Below are 19,259 nucleotides of genomic sequence, written 5' to 3' on the forward strand. Positions count from 1 at the left end.
AATTAGTTTGATTTAATGGGATAAATTTATTTTTAATTTCAAGTATATTTTTAATATTGAAACATGTAATTTTATTTAAAAAAATTGTAATAGTTGTAGGGCAAATTAACAAGAAATAGAGTTTTATAGGGTGGGGCGGCCTTAAGGGGCGGGGATAATGCAAGAAAAAACCATGCGGGGCAGGGACAAAGACCCCATTCTTCAGCCTCGCCCCACCCCAATGCAATCTCTAGGAGAGAGAAGAGAGAGTACTTATGGTGGGACCCATGCACTAATAAGGTGCGTTTTCGTTCATTTCTCCCTTACAAACCAAATAAGGGAAAGGAAAAAAATTTATCCTTTCTTTTCCCTCTCCTCTCCCCTCTCTTCCCCCCTTTCCCTTCCCTTCTCTCCCTCTTTGTTTTACCAAACAAAGTGTAAGATGCAAAATAAAGGAGAGAAGAAAAGCCAAAAAATAGAAGTAAAGGGTAGGTCACTGATGTGGCACAATAAAACATTAGTATAAAATTAATTGCTAATTTTCTGTTATTATACATACATACATACATACATATATATATATATATATATTGAGAAGAATATTATTATATATGGTATAAATTTCTATTTTTGAATAGAAATATTATTTAAAAATTGGTTTGGAGGAAAATTCCTTTAATCCATCCCTGTGTACTTTTAATTAGTCACATGATTTTTTAAATAAGTTATGTGATTTGTTAAAATGTGGATGATTCTATAAATCACGATGTAATGAGTAGGAGGAGAATTTTGACCTTTTGTTATATACATTTTAAGTGGGGGAAGGAGATTCGAACTTTATAAGTGTCCGTTAGAAACATTAGAAATTTGTTATTCTCTCTGTTTCTATATTTCTATCGTTCTATGTATAGTATAGTATAGGCAATTAGTCAAGAATGCCGGTGCAAATCTTTTGATTCGCTTTACAGTGTCCATGGACAGTGTAGTTATTTTATTTTTTGATAAACCATGGACAGTGTAGACTTGTAGTTGCACTTTTATATACAACTAAGTTTGATATTTAATTGATCCTCATGGGGCATGTGCCTGCTCCAAGCTTGATCGTTTGGGGTCTTTTCCTAGACTGTATGTAAAACACTAGGTGGTTTCCTAAGAGTTATATTCGGATATTCCTCATTGTGATTGCATTATTGCAAGGTCCTGGAAGCATCATATATAAATTTTTTTTTTTTTTTGGATGAATTTTCCTGGAAGCATCATATAATAAAACTATAATTGGAAACGATAAGAACAAGTCTTTTTTCTTTATAAACACTGATAAGAACAAGTCAATGTTATTTATAAGTCAATGTTTCATAAGTTGGACTAAGTCACTAAGTCTTTGCCAGGTCGATTTATATGTCTAAAAATGCCATTGAAGTTCAGAAAGATGGGTTTCAAACTTTCAATTTATACTTTCATACCTTCAATTCTTTCTCATCAAATGTTACATATACGGGGTCTTAATTGTGAGTATTCTGCAAAAACTCTTATGTGGTATTGAAGTTATTTTTTATATATCAACTACTTTTTCTCCTGTTTCTTTTGCAGCGTCAGAGGGTAAGGAGAGTAATTATGAATTAAGGAAGATTAACTCGTGAAGCTGCTATTTATTAGCGAAAGCGGTACGTTGTTTAAAATTTGGAGCATTATTCTTTTTCCTTTTTGTTTTCTCTTTCATTTTCAAGAGAATTACCAATTTTCTGTGTTTTAGGGGCACATGTGGTTTGATTTGATTTGTTGATTTTGATCCAGATTGATTAAGGCTTAGAGGTTTAAAATGTTAACAATTTAATTAAATATGTTGGATTCAAAATTGTCAATAACCTGAGGCCATTTGTCATAATTTATAACTCATTTAAATTTTTTTTTTTCCCTTGTATCAGCCAGTTCGAAAATCCTTTATACAACTATTACATGCTTGTATTTATTTGACACGTTTTAGGCGTATTTAGATAAGTTTAGTGGTCAATATGATGCAACGTTTACAATTTTAGTAGGAATAGGTGAATAGCTATTTTTGATACTCAATATTATAATTTTTATCTATGTCCAAGTTTTAAAAAAGAAAATTTTTATTATACATGACCTATCATATATATCAGACGCATATTTCAATTTTTGAACTAAAACTATGATCTCAGTTCAAAAAATAAATTGTATATACAGTGTATGCATTAACCAGTTGTTCTTAATGAAAATAGTATAGGAGATTACACTGATTTGGAGGATTAGTCGAACTCCCCCTTTTTTTTTTTTTTGGTGGGGGGGGGGGGGGGGGGGGGGGGGTGGGTGGGGTTGAGAAAGTGGATTAATGGTACTCTAAAATCATAAATACCACGTCAGGGAAAAAAAAGCTTGCTTTTGGGCTTCACCGAGCTATGGTTCTCATTTCTCATCTAACATTATGAGGTTTGGGATAATAGTTTTAATGGGCCTCATCTATCATTTCTCGTCTTTGTAAGTTGGCTTCTGGGCCTCATTATAGAACCGGCCCATGAAATGATATTTGCAAGAGGGTCGGTTAAACTAAAAGATGGGCCTGTTTTGATAGGTTGAAACTGTAGGTGTTGGGTCGTGATGCATTTTTTATACATTTACAAATATATGTAAATAGTTAACAATTAAATAATAATTAAAATTATATTATTTGAGTTGGTTAGATAGAATGATTTTTATTTTTTTATTTTTTATAAACTTATAAAAATTAGATTCATAAATCTTGTATCATTTAAAATTATGTATAAACTCTACTATAAAATTGATTATTCCAATTGTCAATAACTTACAAATAATAACACATATTTTATGAACTTATCTATAAATTTATGTCTTGGTGATAGTAATCTAAAGACATATTAATTCTTTCATGCACAAAGTTATTTCACAGTGCCATCTTCAACAAAGTGCAGACAAAGTCATTTATTTTGTTTGGTTATGTATCTTATCTTATAATTTGTTTATCAGGATTAAGGCTCCATTAGTTTATGTATCTTATGTTATAATTTGTTTATCAGGATTAAGGCTCCATTAGTTTCGAAAGGAAAATTTCTGTGATAAATTTTTCTTCACAATTGTTTCTTCTGGCATGTAAAAAAATTATTTTTCCCCCCAAGCTAATTGAATGGACATTTATTTTGAACTTGACTTTAGTTTAGCATATTAAACCATTGAGATGACGACATATAGTTAAAAGTAGACACGAATTACTATTCTGTTACTATTCTATCGGGTGTTACTATTCTATCAGGTCAATTACATTAGATCCCAGCTTTACCTATTTATTTCGGACCAAAAAGCTTTGTAGGAATATCATTTTTTGAAAGATATTCTTGTACTTTTGTCCCAAAAAAAAAAAAAAAAACACCTTCTGACAGATCTTTAATTACGACCTTTCCACCTATAAATCCAGGCATACAAGTGAAGATATGACTTCTCTTTATGCTGGATTAGAGCATAAGGATTAGTGGGGTGTCAAAAATTTAGCAATTTGATATTATAAAAAATTATTTTATCTATTTTATAACTTTTTTTTTATAAAATACTTAATATCAGTAGTTTTATTTTAGCATTTAACATAATAAAATAATATAAACAATACAATAACTCATAAAAAAATACAATAAAATAATATATTTATTACAATAAACAACAACCACCACCACTATCATAATAAATAATATATATATTGTAAGGACACGATTTTGTAACGAACCGCAACAGTGTTGGGTTCACACGTAAAAGGCCCAAACAATATCATTTATAGAGCATGGGTTTGAAAGACTAGGCCTTGGTCACTAGGCGGTGGGTTTTTAGTGATATCCAGACATGGTTAAGTTGTCTTTTCCCCTGGAGTCTTTCTCCTGGAGGCGGGCTGGGAGGCTCTGGTTTTTGGCCATTTTTCCCCAGACTCCAGCATGAATTACTTTCTTTTCCTTTTATACTAGCTTGTGTTTTTTTATCCTTCGTCCACGTGTAGGATTGACATTCCAAGACTGATACTTGTCCCATCAGCCCCTGCCCGGAGTGGTTGGGGGTGGTTGAAAAAGCTGGAGAGTATGGCTCTGTCAGGTGCAGAGTATTGAATGGCAGTAAGGGCAGCTTTCCCCGGTCGTTACACTTTCCAGCATACCCTTTTCTATTGGCACAGATTTTTTAGATTTTTTCCCAATTTGTTTCTATACCATTTTTACCCTTTCTTCCGAGGAGACTTTGGACTGGCCGAGGACTGAATTATCCTCGGCTGTATCCCAATGCTATTTTGTACTTGCATTACCGTGTCTAGGCCATAACCTTCCTCGGCTTGGGCCTTTGAGCCCCAACGAATAAATGGAGCTGGCCCAAATATTGTTGGGCCCCATAATAGCCCCTCAAAACCCTGCTGTCCGACCTCTTGGTTGGAGAGGAGGGTTTTGGTAATACTGGGCCTTTATTATGGCTCATTTAATTCAGCATTTCATTAATGTTGGCGGTTCTCCATCTGCCCAGGAAATGTACCGGTCTACGAGATGTTCTTTTGAATTTACCCCTGACGCGTTCTCGCCGTTTAATTATCCGAAACGTGCCTTTAATGATTTCTATTTACGAGACTACTTAAATTCGATGGTTTGTTTGATGATGTGGGGAAGTGGAACGGGTACATCCTCGTTTACAGATTCTCTTGGAAATCTGGATAAATTTAAATACCTTCCGTTTTGGCCTTCATATAAGAAGAAAAGTAGGAGGCTATTGCTCTTATACAGAGACCTTTTTTATCCTTCTGAGATTTGAAATCCTTAGCCTCCTCTAGAGTTTACTTTACCCGCTAGTTATACATTAAATTGCGATACGTTCACCATAATAATAAGTAATGAAGGAACCATACCCCTCCCAAAAACACCATGTTCTAATAAAACTCGAAATGGCTCGGTCAGGACAGGGATGGCGGAGACTCAAGATCTGTCTCACCTTTCTTCCAGCCAAAATCCGAAGCAGTGGCTCGTCACGTCTAACTTTCGGCGTGACTGAGCCGAGGACACCCATTATCAGTACCAGCCACTCTCTCATGAGCATAGCTAACATGGCACCAGTGTGTTAGGAGTCAGGACTGAGGCAGGGACTAAGTACCCCTGCTTCTTCCTCTCTTCGATCACTGGTGTCTCCTTTTACCTCTCTTTCTTCTTCTTTTCACCACCAGATCCATCCTGGTGCTTTTCCTTCTCCCTCTTTTTCTCCTCTTTCTTTCCTTTCATCTCCTCCCTCTTCATCTCCTCCTTCTTTTCATTCATCTCCTCCATCTTCTTCTGAAGAAGGTCCTTCTCTCAATATGGGCACTACTGGGACAGAGTTTGGAAGAACTTCGGAGACGAGTTTAAAAAGGCATCTGACTGTTTACTTGTTTGCATTGTTGTTGTTGTTGTTTTTTTTTTTTTTTTTTTTTGGTAATCCACCTTTTGTATAGGCTTGTTTAAGCTCCTCTTTGTATGTTATAATACATCTTTATATTAATAAAAATTGTTATTACTTTACTTCACAAGTTCTATCTCTATATTTCCGAAATGATAATGCAGTGAATAGACGTACAATCTTGCAAATTCTTTTTATTTTTAAACTTTGACCGACGTCTAGGACCAAAGTCCTAGTTAATAAAAAGATCTTACTATGTGTTTATAGAAACAATCCGGCTTAATAATACTGAATCGAACAAGTGACACTTAGGACTGAAACTCCTATTAGGCAGAAAAAGAAAGGACATTACGATAAGTTTACTGAGTCGGCCTGGCACAATATCGTTGACCTTAGAGTATAATACTTGGGGCCGTAATCCCTTATCAAAGAGAAAGGCGCTATTATGAACTTGTGAGTGCTGTTCGGCACAATAATATAGCATTGAATTAATGACACCTAGGGTCAAAATATTTGCTAAGGAAAAGATATTATCATAACTTTAATAGAGCTGTTTGGCACAACAATGCCGACCTGCGAAAACAACACTTACCCCAAAAATAGTTGAGATGACAACTGAATGCTCGATGCGGTGTAGGAAGTAACCATCTGAAGACATACCACCCGCAAAATGAACAGCCCCTCTAGGTTGCTGAATAGTGGGGCGTTTCACCATCTTCTTAACACTTTTAATAGTTTTAACTTTTTATAGTATTTGAGCCGAGGACTGAGTAACTTAAAATTTTTATTAAGTAGCCGACCTTACGAAACTCAGTTTTCTCATCCAAAGTTGGTTTCCCCCATAGGTTTGAGTCCGAGGACCATACAATACCTTGGTTCTGTCCAAAACTCAGTTTTCTCATCCAAGTAGTTGGTTTCCCCATAGGTTTGAGTCCGAGGACCATACAATACCTTGGTTTTGTCCAAAACTCATTTCTCCAAGTATCCAAGGACCATACAATGCTTTGTTCAAAAACTCAGTTTTCTCATCCAAGTAGTTGGTTTCCCCATAGGCTTGAGTCGAGGACCATGCAATGCCTTTTCTGTCCAAACTCAGTTTTCTCATCAATAGTTGGTTTCCCCATAGGTTTCCGAGGACCATACAATACCTTGGTTCTGTCCAAAACTCAGTTTTTCTCAAGTACCCATAGGTTACACCATACAATACCTTGGTTCTGTCCAAAACTCAGTTTTCTCATCTAAGTAGTTGGGTTCCCCATAGGCTTGAGTCCGAGGACCATACAATACCTTGGTTCTGTCCAAAACTCAGTTTTCTCATCCAAGTAGTTGGTTTCCCCATAGGTTTGAGTCCGAGGACCATACAATACCTTGGTTCTGTCCAAAACTCAGTTTTTGGTATGGGGCCTTGGCTTTATGGGAGTTAGCTCCTCGGCCAAGCCCCTAGAACCATCCATGCGATGGACGCTACCAAGCGTAGCCCCTAGTCAAGAATCATAGCCCCTAGCGGAACTTTACACTAGAACTCTATAACCAGTTGTTAGAAATGACAAAGTAACTCTCTCGACCTATCGCCTATGCCAACACACAAGCCCTCCCCACAGACGGCGCCAATTGTAAGGACACGATTTTGTAACAAACCGCAACAGTGTTGGGTTCACACGTAAAAGGCCCAAACATATCATTTGTAGAGCATGGGTTTGAAAGACTAGGCCTTGGTCACTAGGCGGTGGGTTTTTAGTGATATCCAGACATGATTAAGTTGTCTTCTCCCCTGGAGTCTTTCTCCTGGAGGCGGGTTGGGAGGCTCTGGTTTTTGGCCATTTTTCCCCAGCCTCCAGCATAAATTACTTTCCTTTCATTTTATACTAGCCTGTGTTTTTTTTATCCTTCGTCCACGTGTAGGATTGACATTCCAAGACTGATACTTGTCCCATCAGCCCCTGCCCGGAGTGGTTGGGGGTGGTTGAAAAAGCTGGAGAGTATGGCTCTGTCAGGTGCAGAGTATTGAATGGCAGTAAGGGCAGCTTTCCCCGGTCGTTACACTTTCCAGCATACCCTTTTCTATTGGCACAGATATTTTAGATTTTTTTCCAAGTTGTTTCTATACCATTTTTACCCTTTCTTCCGAGGAGACTTTGGACTGGCCGAGGACTAAATTATCCTCGGCTGTATCCCAATGCTATTTTGTACTTGCATTACCGTGCCTGGGCCATAACCTTCCTCGGCTTGGGCCTTTGAACCCCAACGAATAAATGGAGTTGGCCCAAATATTGTTGGGCCCCACATATATATATATATATATATATATATATAGATATATATAACTTTTGATAAAATATTGTTCTTTTTTACCATCTTAGCTTCAGTGCACAGCCGTCTTTGGTTGTGCACTATAGCTCAACAGCCAAAATTTTTGGCTCTCTCTCCACTATTACAACATGCTTTTTAGTATTGGTTGTACTAAAAATAGAAATATGGTTTTTTAACACCACCAATGCTAATGCCTCGGATCATGGACTCTCTCTCTAGATATATAATTCTAGGAAAAGATACTAAAAACTCAACCTTAGATGAGGCACATGGCCTATGAGAATCACAATTGAAACTTTGTTGCACAAAATGTGTTACTCCATCCATGGGTTTAGCTTCACCTTAAGTGTGCAATAAACCCTATCACAGACAATATGTAAAGCGAATCAAAGGTTTAAAACACAATCCTTAATTTCTTCATCTGTAATTAAAAAAATTATCTTATTTAGTCAGAAAAATACAATTAAAAATATAATTCATTAATTTGCAAAGCATTAATTGGCTAGGGACATTCACAAAACGCCGGGAACAAAAGCATAGGCAAACACATACAGACAATGAAGTACAACTAAATATTGAAAGTAATGATAGGCTTTGTAGGCTCATTTTCCCTCTAGCGTATAGAATTAGAACAAAATTTAAACTGTTTATCTCTCTACCTGTGTAGCTGATCAGGACGCAGACTCTACTTGGCGTGGAATATTTGACTCTCTCTCTCTCTCTCACTATTTTTGTTTTGTATTTCGTTGACTTAAATGCTCATGCATGAACGCACAATCCATCATTTTCATATCGTAATTCAGCATAATTTACAATTACTTTAAAAAGTTTTCAAACCGACCAGAATCTTAATATGTAATCGCACACGTAAGCCTGCGGTACGTGGGCATGATGCAAGAAATTATATGAGTTCTATCTTCTAGTATCACAAACAAACTCAACTTTTATCATAATTCTTATAAATTGTGACTGTTTGACTAACTGCATCAATTACAATATATCAATCACATAGAGAGTTGCTGCAAACGTTGTCATTTTTTTGTGGCACTAGATTTTTTGGATTATGTAATGTTCTTAGTGACTCAGCAACAGCTAGGATATGCACACTGTAGCATACTTGGTGATATCGCTCCGAATCAGTAAGGTGGATGGCCTGGCTTCGGTGGGCTATCGAAACGGTTGATGGCCTGCAAGGAAGGAAACGCAATCAAAGAGGAGACCGGAGAAGACCGGTCGAACCCCCTCCGATGGAGAAGTTAGTTTCGTAGAGAAGGAAGTTCCAAGTATTTTGGAAAATTGTCTGAGTGAAAATCTTACCTCTGTCGGGTTCAGATCGGTCCCTTATATAGGAGGCCTGGGACGGTTACTTGTCCAATAATCGTCCCAGGATTTGTGGAAACCAACAACTCCGGAGTTAACTACCTCAACGGATATAAAATTGCAACCGCTAATGCAAGTTAATTTATTCGAAGGGTTTGTTGAGATAGTTGTGGGTTTAGTTGAAAGTCTAAGTGTTGAGTTTCCGTCCGTCTAGCGTAGGACGGTTTGGTTCGTCCAAGGATATCTAATGATTGATCATGGACGAACGTAATGGACGATCATGTCTTTCATGGAGGACAGTAAATGCAGTGGTGCTATTATTCATGGACGCTTCCTCCTCTTCTTCTGGATAAACTCTGGGATCGACCTGCGTTGTAGGCTCTGGACGAGCCTTTTGGACGAGCTGGAGATGGAATTATTTTCCGCTTCTCTATCAGTTGCCCCTTTGTTCAAAGGGTCGTCCAGGACATTGTCGTGATTTCAACAAAATTTCGCTTTTTCGTACGCCACGTGTCACGAAACTGTTGGTTGGCCAGTCGCGTCGATCTCGTTTCCCAAAGGGATCGCCACGTGTCAATCTCTGAGTGGTGAGTGTCGCTTCGTTGACCCTGTTACTGGGGCCTATAAATAGCGCATTCTCTTTCATGCCCCTCACTTTTTCCTCATTCTCTCTTCTGCCAACTCGTCCGAGATTCTCGTCTAGCTCTCGTCCTAGTTTCATCAGGTATTTCCTCTTTATTTTTTTCTTTTTTTCTTTTTAGGCTCTCATTTTAAGTCCTCTACATTTCAACCATGCCTTCATCTTCTAGTCTAGAGAGAGAGATAGACGACTACCAGGACAGTTCTTCTGAGAGTGATGGTAGTGTAGATAGTTCGTCCTGTAGTGACTCCTCAGACGAGCATTACTCGTCTGGGGTTCCTGGCATTCCCTTAGAGGAATTTCAGGAACAACGACGTAGGGCGGCTTTTGGATCTGGGGCTAGCTCGTCCAGACAGCCATCAAGTCCTCCTCAAGACGAGGAAGAGGACGAAGATGTAATATATAGTTGTGCCCCAGAGGTCGCATCCACCTTAGACGGTGCTAAGTTAAAAACTCTTGTAGATAGATACCAAATCCCTAAAGAGTTTAACCCTCGTCTACCCGAGCCTGGAGAATGGTGTTGTTCCCCTTCCTCTGGCTTAGGGGTATATGCTTCTTACCTATTAGCTGGCCTTAGGTTTCCCTTAAACTCTTTCTGCAGAGACCTCTTCCAAAGGTTGGGTATTGGGCCAAACCAGCTCAACCCCAATGGTTGGAGGACGATAGTTGCCATGCAAATATTATGGCGTGAGGCGTTGGAAGGGAACCGTCCAATTACAGTGGACGAGTTCCTTTACTGTTATAAGCCCTCAGAGATCAAAAAATCTGCTGGGTTCTACCAGTTCTCGTCCAGAGGTTCATATTACAGTTTAATAACGGGCCGTAGTTCGTCTGACCGGCTTTGGAAAAAAGAATTTTTTATTATTTCTGGAAATTGGGCTGGGGACCCAGCTGATGTGGGTGTTCCCCTCTTCCCTCCTTTTACCAGCCCTCTAGGTCGTCTTCGTCCTGAGGGTATGTTTTTCTTTCCATTTTATTTTGTTTGTCCTTCAAAAAATTTTTATCTGTCACTCGTCTAACCTTTTGTCTTGGTGATGCAGCTGTCGTTCGTCCACGTTTGGATAAGCTTCACTTGGATCAGATAGAAGTGGTTCGCACTTTTCCAGGAAGGACTTTCCACGACTTGGTTACTTTTTCTCGTCTAGCAACTTGGGGACTCGGTCCAACTCCTACTGCTGAGAATTTAAGTCACGAGGAGCTCACTCGTCGAAGTAAGTGATCGTCCACTGTTTCAGCTTTCCTTTCCCTTCTTTTTTTATTTTTTTTATTTTTATTTTTTTTTATATATATTAAATTTCCTCACCATAGGAATAAGCACGATGAGGGAAAACAAGGAGAAAACAGTGGCTAGCGGGGACGAGGATGTTGCTGCCCCTACTGCTAAAGTGGCTTCCGTCCAGGCTGGGAAGAGGAAGTCTAAATCAATCTCGAGTACTGTGGATCTGGACTACCTCCCCAGTCGTCGTGGCCACAAAAAACAAAAACCAAGGACTTCCCTTCCAAAGGTTCCCAAGTTCGTGCCACCAACAGTGAACTTGGACGAGCCTGTGGTGGACGTGGAGCCCGTCCAAACGGTTCATCCTGTTCCGTCTAATCCTCCCCCTGCTCCCAAAACTTCTCAAAAGCTTGGCCCGTCTGAGTCTTCTGATCGTCCCTCTAATTTGGTTCTGGACGAGGGTTATGCATGGAGGACGTTCAAAGGGATTGTCACTGATCATGAGGTTAACGAATGTTACAACATGTCAGTGAAGGAGTTTGAGCGTTCTGGCATCCATGACCTTTTCAAGGTAAGTTTCTTCCTCGTCCTAGTGTGTAGACATTTAATTTTGAATGAAATGTCTAACTCCTTTTCGTCCAAATGCAGGCTATGTCAAAGTTTTATACAGCGACTTGCCAGGCCAAGGAGCTTGCTTCAGAGGCCAAGACAGCCAAGGATAAGGCTAAGGAGCTGGGCCATGAGGTTTTGCTCAAGAAGGGGGAGGTCATTAGGTTGACAGAGGATTTTAATCGTCTGCTGGGAAGCGAGACGAAGTTGAAGAACGAAGTGGAGGAGCTCAAAGCTGACAACTTAGAGAAGGATACCCGCATCGTCCATCTCGAGGGACAAGTTTCAGAGCTTACCTCGTCCTTGGAGAAGGCACGTGAGGAAGCAGTTGCTGCCTTTAAGAAGTCTGACGAGTATAAGAATCGTCTAGACAGTCATTATGCAGCTGGGTATGAAGACTTCCGTGCTGATGCCAAAGAGGCGTATCCTGATTTGGATTTCAACTCGTTCAAGCTTCCTCTTGCTACAGAGAGTTCCGTGTTGCAGACGAGTTCCGAGGACGTCAACATCATGGACGATGCTAACACTGAAGTTATTCAGGACGACCCCAAGACGAGCTCACCCAAGTGAAATCTATTTCCTTAGAAAATTTACTTTTATTTGCCTTTTCATAGAAGTGCCTGTTGTTTTGGGCTTTTTACTTCTTTTTTTCTTTTTTAAAGTTCATGCAAGTACAATCATCTCGTCCAGGATTATGGACGAGTTTTATATACATTTTCATATTCAAAACTGAAGGGGTTTCTGGACGTTGGTCGTCCACCCTTTGAATTTCATGAAAGAAATGAATACTTCTATTTTTACTTCCATTGTGTTTGAATATACATGTTTCCTGCTTTATGTATGAAATTTTTATTTTCATATCAGCAGTGTGGTTCGTCCATCTAGGAATGCAGTTCACCTCGTCTTGGGCATGTGGGTGAATTTTATTACATCACCAAGATACAGTAAATTGATTCCTTTTGGCTAAATTTTTCATCATTCCAAAATTATGGACGATCATTTTGTCGTCCTTGATGATTAGACTTTTTAGCGTTTTCTCGTCCAATGTAATGGATTGTTAAGCTAGTTTTGAGGTCTTTGCTCGTCCGTGTCTCGGACGAACACTTTTAGGAATTCACCTCGTCTTGAGGTCTAGACGAGTATGCCCTTTTCATCTCGTCCCATGTTCTGGACGGATGGACCTTAGTTTCATTTTAAGGTTAGGTTTCATCTCGTCCTATGTTCTGGACGGACGGACCTTAGCTTAATTTTCAGTTTAGGTTTCATCTCGTCCTGAATTATGGACGGATGTACCTTTGCTTAATTTTCAGTTTAGTTTTCATCTCGTCCAGGATTATGGACGGATGTACCTTTTCATCTTTCCTTTGGAGGAAGGCTTATGGACGATATATCCTTGCGTCCAAGGATTTCATTCGTCCATGCTTGCTTTCTTTTTGTGGATCAATCTGAATGAACATTTAAGGATTCCAATAATATACTTGAAAACAATATATATATATTTGAAAATCCAAACTTATGTAATCATTCGTCCACAGGCATGACACATGCTCATGAGCTAGTGCCTTATTGAATTAAAAATACAAACCAACTCATCCATGAATAGCACAAAAGTGAAAACACTAATGTACTTTCTAGGGGATTATTAAAATACTTAAAAACACTTAATAGTAGTAAACACTTCTGCTCGTCCGGATATCTCGTCCAAGGACACTGGTGAAGAGTCAGCACTTATTGATGGTACTTCCTGAGGTGCTCGACATTCCAAGGGTGTTCCAGCCTCCGCCCATCCAAAGCTTCCAAATAGTAGGATCCTTGCCTTTTGCAGTTGATAACCCTATAAGGTCCTTCCCAATTTGGGCCAAGTTTCCCGTAGGCCAGGTTTCTTGTTGCCAAGGTAACCCTCTTCAAGACGAGATCCCCGATGTTGAAACGCCTAGGCTTCACCATAGCGTCATATTGTCTTGCCATGAGATTTTTGTACCTTGCTGTCCTCTGTTCTGCATCCATCCTGACCTCGTCCATAAGGTCAAGGTTAAGACGGAGCTGTTCCTCGTTTTCTTCAGTTTGATACTTCCTCACCCTGTGGCTCGTCATGTGTACTTCTGCTGGTATGACTGCCTCGCTTCCGTAGGCTAGTTTGAAAGGAGTTTCTCCTGTTGGAGTTCTCGCTGTCGTTCTATAAGCCCATAAAACACCTGGTAATTCATCCGGCCATATTCCCTTTGCCCCTTCGAGCCGAGTCTTGATGATCTTCAACAAGGATCGGTTCGCGACTTCTGCTTGGCCATTGGCCTGTGGGTGGGAGGGTGAGGAGTAATGGTTCTTCATTCCAAGCTGTTCACAAAATTCCCTGAAAGGTGTGTTGTCAAACTGTCGTCCATTGTCAGACACTAGTACTCTTGGTACTCCGAATCTGCATACAATGTTCTTCCAGACGAAGTTCTTGACATTCTGCTGTGTAATTTTGGCTAAGGGTTCGGCTTCCACCCATTTTGTGAAGTAATCTATTCCCACCACCAGAAACTTCATTTGCCGAGTTCCAGTCGGAAAGGGCCCCAAAATGTCTATTCCCCATTGCGCGAAGGGCCAAGGGGCCATCATTGGCGTGAGATATTCTGCTGGTTGTCTGGGAATATTGCTGAAGCGTTGACATTGATCACATACTTTGACATATGCTTTAGCATCAGCTTGGATGGTTGGCCAATAGAATCCGCTACGGATGACTTTATGGACGAGTGATCTGGCTCCCAAATGGTTCCCGCATGCTCCTTCGTGAACCTCCCTCAACATGTAATTTGCTTCGTCTGGAGCCAAACATCTTAAGAGAGGCTGGGAAAAACCTCTCTTGTATAACACCTCGTCCATAAGCACATACCTGGCTGACTTGACTTTGAGCTTCCTTGCTTCGTCTTTCTCTTCTGGAAGCCTTCCGTCCTTTAAGTAGGACACTATTGGGGTCATCCAACTTCCTTCTCCCTCTATCTGCATCAATTCTGGAAGGTCTATACTTGGCATGTAGTGTACACCATCTGTATCGTCCAACGCCTCATTCGCAGATGCTTCCTTCGCCAGAGTATCTGCTTCCACATTCTCTTCCCTTGGGATTTGAACAAAATCTGCTTTTTTGAATTTCTTCACCAGGCGTACTACCTTCCTTAGATACTTCTTCATTCTGTCTTCCTTGGCTTCATATATTCCATTGACTTGGCCTATGACCAGTTGAGAGTCTCCCATGACAAGTATCGTGTCTGCTTCTACAGATTTGGCCAGTTCCAACCCCTTTAAAAGGGCTTCATACTCCACTTCATTGTTAGTAGTCTGGTATTGCAGACGGGCCTTGTATTTCAATTTGTCCCCTTCCGGCGACTGCAAAACAACTCCTATTCCTCCAGCATATAATGTAGATGATCCATCTACATGGACGACCGATTTGTTGTACTCTCCTTCCCCCAGGTCTTCGTAACTTGGAGTGAACTCTGCGATGAAATCTGCTAGGGCTTGAGCCTTTATTGCATTTCTCGGTTGGTACCGAATGTCGAATTCGCTAAGTTCAACTGCCCACTGAATCAGTCGTCCTGCGGCTTCCAGCTTGTTTATTGCCTTCTTAAGCGGATGGTCCGTCATGACATTGATGACATGAACTTGGAAGTAATGTCTCAACTTCCTAGAAGCCGTTATCAGTGCAAAAGCCAATTTCTCCATGAGCGGATATCTTCGCTCTGCTCCTCTGAGTGCCCGGCTAGTGTAATACACCGGTTTTTGTATTTTTCCCTCTTCTCTGATTAAAGCTGAACTTACGGCGTGTGGGGACACCGCTAAGTATAAGTACAGTTCTTCTCCTTGCACGGATGGACTTAATAATGGGGCGGTTGTGAGATAGTCCTTCAGGTCTTGGAAGGCCCTTTGGCATTCGTCCGTCCACTCAAATGCCTTCCTGAGGACTTTAAAGAAGGGTAAACACTTATCTGTGGCTTTCGAAACAAACCTGTTCAAAGCGGCAACTCGTCCTGTGAGGGATTGGACTTCCTTGATATTCTTCGGTGGCTCCATGTTCAATATAGCCTGGATCTTGTCCGGATTTGCCTCAATTCCTCTTTGCGAGACCATGAACCCCAGAAACTTTCCCGACGATACTCCGAATGCACACTTGCTTGGGTTCAACTTCATCTTATATCGCCGAAGTGTTTCAAAGGTTTCCTGTAGGTCGTCTAGATGGCTTCCCTCGTCTATGCTCTTCACAAGCATGTCGTCGACATAAACCTCCACATTCCGTCCTATTTGTGGTCGAAACATATGATTCACTAACCTTTGATAAGTTGCCCCTGCGTTTTTCAAGCCGAAGGGCATCACTTTGTAGCAAAACAAGCCTTGGCTGGTAATGAAGGAAGTTTTTTCCTGATCAGCTTCATCCATCTTGATCTGATTATATCCTGAGAAGGCATCCATGAAGCTCAGCAATTGATGGCCAGCAGTAGAGTCCACCAATTGATCAATGCGTGGCAGAGGATAACTATCTTTGGGACATGCTTTGTTCAAGTCAGTGAAGTCCACACACATTCTCCACTTTCCATTAGCTTTCTTCACCATCACCACATTGGCTAACCAATCCGGGTAATAGACTTCCTTAATGAACTTCGCCGTGGTCAGTTTTTGAACCTCTTCCTTGATTGCCTTGTCCCTCTCGGGAGCGAATACCCTCTTCTTCTGACGGATAGGCTTAAAAAAGGGGTATACATTCAATCGATGAGTGATCACACTTGGGTCGATTCCTGGCATGTCGTTATGACTCCATGCAAAAACGTCGATACTTTTTCTCAGGAACTGGATGAGGTCTTCTCTTGCCTTCTCCTTCATACCTGTTCCAATTCTGGTAAATTTCTCAGGATCATCTTCTTGCAAAAGGACATCTTCCAACACTTCCGTGGGCTCTGCAATAACTCTTCTTTCCTCGATGCTCATTGTCTGCACCTGTTCGTCCAAAGCCACCATGGCTAAGTAGCATTCTCTAGCTGCCAACTGATCTCCTTGTGCTTGTCCTATCCCGTACTCCGTAGGGAATTTGACTGATAGATGGTAGGTCGAGGTTATCGCCTTCCAACTATTAAGAGTGGGTCTTCCAATGATGGCATTGTATGAAGAAGTACAGTCTACCACCAGGAAATTGACTTCCTTGGTTATCTGTTGCGGGTATGACCCTACCACAACTGGTAATGTAATGGTACCCACGGGCTGCACCTTCATTCCTCCAAATCCTATCAGCGGCGAGCATACTGCACGAAGTTGATCTCGTCCAAGCCTCATCTGTTGGAAGGCGGGGTAGTACAATACGTCTGCTGAACTTCCGTTGTCAACTAACACTCTTCTGGTTGTATAATCTGCAATGAGCAGTGTAATGACGATCGCATCGTCATGCGGGTGATGGATCCTCTCAGCATCTTCATTGGTGAAGGAAATGGTTGGCTCGTCCATTGGTCTCGTCCTTGGTGTTCGTCCAGAGAGCTGAACATTTTGTACCGCTTTGAGATACGTCTTCTTCGACTTGGAAGATTGCCCCATCGGGTTCCCTCCAACGATAATCCTTATCTCCCCGAGTGGGGGCCGGGATGATTCCTCCATTTTGCCTTTCTGCTTCTCATCTGTACGATCCCTTCCAACGAAGTGCTTCAACTTTCCTTGCCTGATAAGGTTCTCAATTTGCTGTTTTAGGTCATAACACTCATCCGTGTCATGCCCATGGTCCCTGTGAAAGCGACAATATTTGTTCTTATTGCGCTTGTTGGGATCCCCTTTCATCTTCTCTGGCCATTTTAAAGAAGGATCGTCTTTGATTTGCATGAGAACCTGATTAAGTGGAGCGTTCAGGGGCGTATAGTTCTGGCTTCTTCCCAAGGGACCTGTCTTCCTGCCATCTCGTTCCTTCCTATCTTCCGTCCGTCCCTTCTTTGGACGAGGGGCTTGTTCTGAGTGTCGAGCTGGGTGCGCTTCCATCCTCTCAGCTCTTTTCCGCTTCTTGGCTATGATTGCATCTTCTGCATTCATGAAGTTCTGAGCCGAATGGACGAGCTCGGCCATGGTTTGAGGCTCCTTCTCGTATAGCTTGTGGATAAATAAATCCGAATTAATCCCATTGTGGAAGGCTGCCAGTAGAAGCTTGTCGTCCACCTCGTCCACGCTAAGGGCTTCCCTGTTGAAGCGAGTGATGAATGACCGCAGGCTTTCGTTCTCCCCTTGTTCTATGGTCAGTAAGCTGGACGAAGAGCGCTTGTGCCTCTGTCCCCCGATGAAATTGTTAACAAACAATTTGCTTAACTCTTCGAAAGTACTTACGGAACTTGGGGGGATTTTACTGAACCAAACTCGTGCCGGGCCTTTAAGGGTAGTAGGGAAGGCTCGACACATGATTTCATCAGGGACCCCTTGGAGGTGCATTGTCGTCTTGAATGTTGCAATGTGATCAAAGGGGTCACGCGTCCTATCATACGAGTCCAGGGAAGGCAGTTTGAACTTTGATGGTAAGGGGTGGCCATTGATGGAAGCCGTAAAAGGAGAATCTGTTCTGTGGACCAAATCCTCTATAGGATTAGTTCTCCTCATGTTCTCCTTCATCTCCTCCATGACTTTCTTCATTTGGTCCATCTCCTCTTTCAAGTGTGGCACTACCCGTGAAGTGGTGCCTCTAAACTGGCTTCCAACTTCAGTATTCTCTTTGTCACCATGGCCTTGTGTCTGTCCTGCGTGTTCCTCACGTGTCTGTCTTCTCTGACTGATCTCCATCCTTAACTCCTGGTTTTGGCGAGTCAATTCCGCCATTGCAGCCGCCATGGATTGCATATTCTGAACGGATGACGTCTGCATGACTGGTGCAGATTGGCGATCACGCTGGGGATCACTTGAAGCGCCTCTGCTTCCCTGACGGCTAGGGCTAGTAGCCCTCGACCTGGTCCTGACCATCCTAACCCTTTGTCGCGGAAAAGAAAGTCGCAAAACAACCTTCGCTTCCCACAGACGGCGCCAACTGATATCGCTCCGAATCAGTAAGGTGGATGGCCTGGTTTCGGTGGGCTATCGAAACGGTTGATGGCCTGCAAGGAAGGAAACGCAATCAAAGAGGAGACCGGAGAAGACCGGTCGAACCCCCTCCGATGGAGAAGTTAGTTTCGTAGAGAAGGAAGTTCCAAGTATTTTGGAAAATTGTCTGAGTGATTTTGGAAGTTCCAAGGACACTCAGACAATTTTCCAAAATACTTGGAACTTCCTTCTCTACGAAACTAACTTCTCCATCGGAGGGGGTTCGACCGGTCTTCTCCGGTCTCCTCTTTGATTGCGTTTCCTTCCTTGCAGGCCATCAACCGTTTCGATAGCCCACCGAAGCCAGGCCATCCACCTTACTGATTCGGAGCGATATCAGTTGGCGCCGTCTGTGGGAAGCGAAGGTTGTTTTGCGACTTTCTTTTCCGCGACAAAGGGTTAGGATGGTCAGGACCAGGTCGAGGGCTACTAGCCCTGGCCGTCAGGGAAGCAGAGGCGCTTCAAGTGATCCCCAGCGTGATCGCCAATCTGCACCAGTCATGCAGACGTCATCCGTTCAGAATATGCAATCCATGGCGGCTGCAATGGCGGAATTGACTCGCCAAAACCAGGAGTTAAGGATGGAGATCAGTCAGAGAAGACAGACACGTGAAGAACACGCAGGACAGACACAAGGCCATGGTGACAAAGAGAATACTGAGGTTGGAAGCCAGTTTAGAGGCACCACTTCAC

At 41.7% G+C, this 19,259-nt stretch overlaps 1 protein-coding gene across 1 annotated transcript; it reads right to left on the bottom strand.

Annotated features, from left to right (window-relative positions):
• Positions 1 to 12,906: 12,906 nt before the first annotated feature.
• LOC115980536 lies at positions 12,907 to 18,449 on the bottom strand. The gene is made up of 5 exons (XM_031102769.1): positions 16,102 to 18,449; positions 14,662 to 16,008; positions 13,756 to 14,595; positions 13,480 to 13,674; positions 12,907 to 12,943 (listed from the first exon to the last, which is right to left on the bottom strand). Exons 1-5 carry the CDS (start codon positions 18,447 to 18,449, stop codon positions 12,907 to 12,909), a joined length of 4,767 nt encoding a protein of 1,588 aa, XP_030958629.1.
• Positions 18,450 to 19,259: the final 810 nt, after the last annotated feature.

Source organism: Quercus lobata, chromosome 3 (genome assembly GCF_001633185.2).
Source record: "Quercus lobata isolate SW786 chromosome 3, ValleyOak3.0 Primary Assembly, whole genome shotgun sequence".
Classification (NCBI taxonomy): domain Eukaryota; kingdom Viridiplantae; phylum Streptophyta; class Magnoliopsida; order Fagales; family Fagaceae; genus Quercus; species Quercus lobata.

Excerpts from the sequence above, each read along its gene's own strand:
- LOC115980536 (XM_031102769.1), bottom strand. The coding sequence starts at position 18,449 with ATGGTCAGGACCAGGTCGAGGGCTACTAGCCCTAGCCGTCAGGGAAGC. Across the intron at positions 13,675-13,755 it reads GAAGTCGCGAACCGATCCTT|AACGACAGCGAGAACTCCAA; the intron begins GTTGAAGATCAT and ends ATGGGCTTATAG. Across the intron at positions 12,944-13,479 it reads GCAGAACAGAGGACAGCAAG|ATTGATCCACAAAAAGAAAG; the intron begins GTACAAAAATCT and ends ATGTTCATTCAG.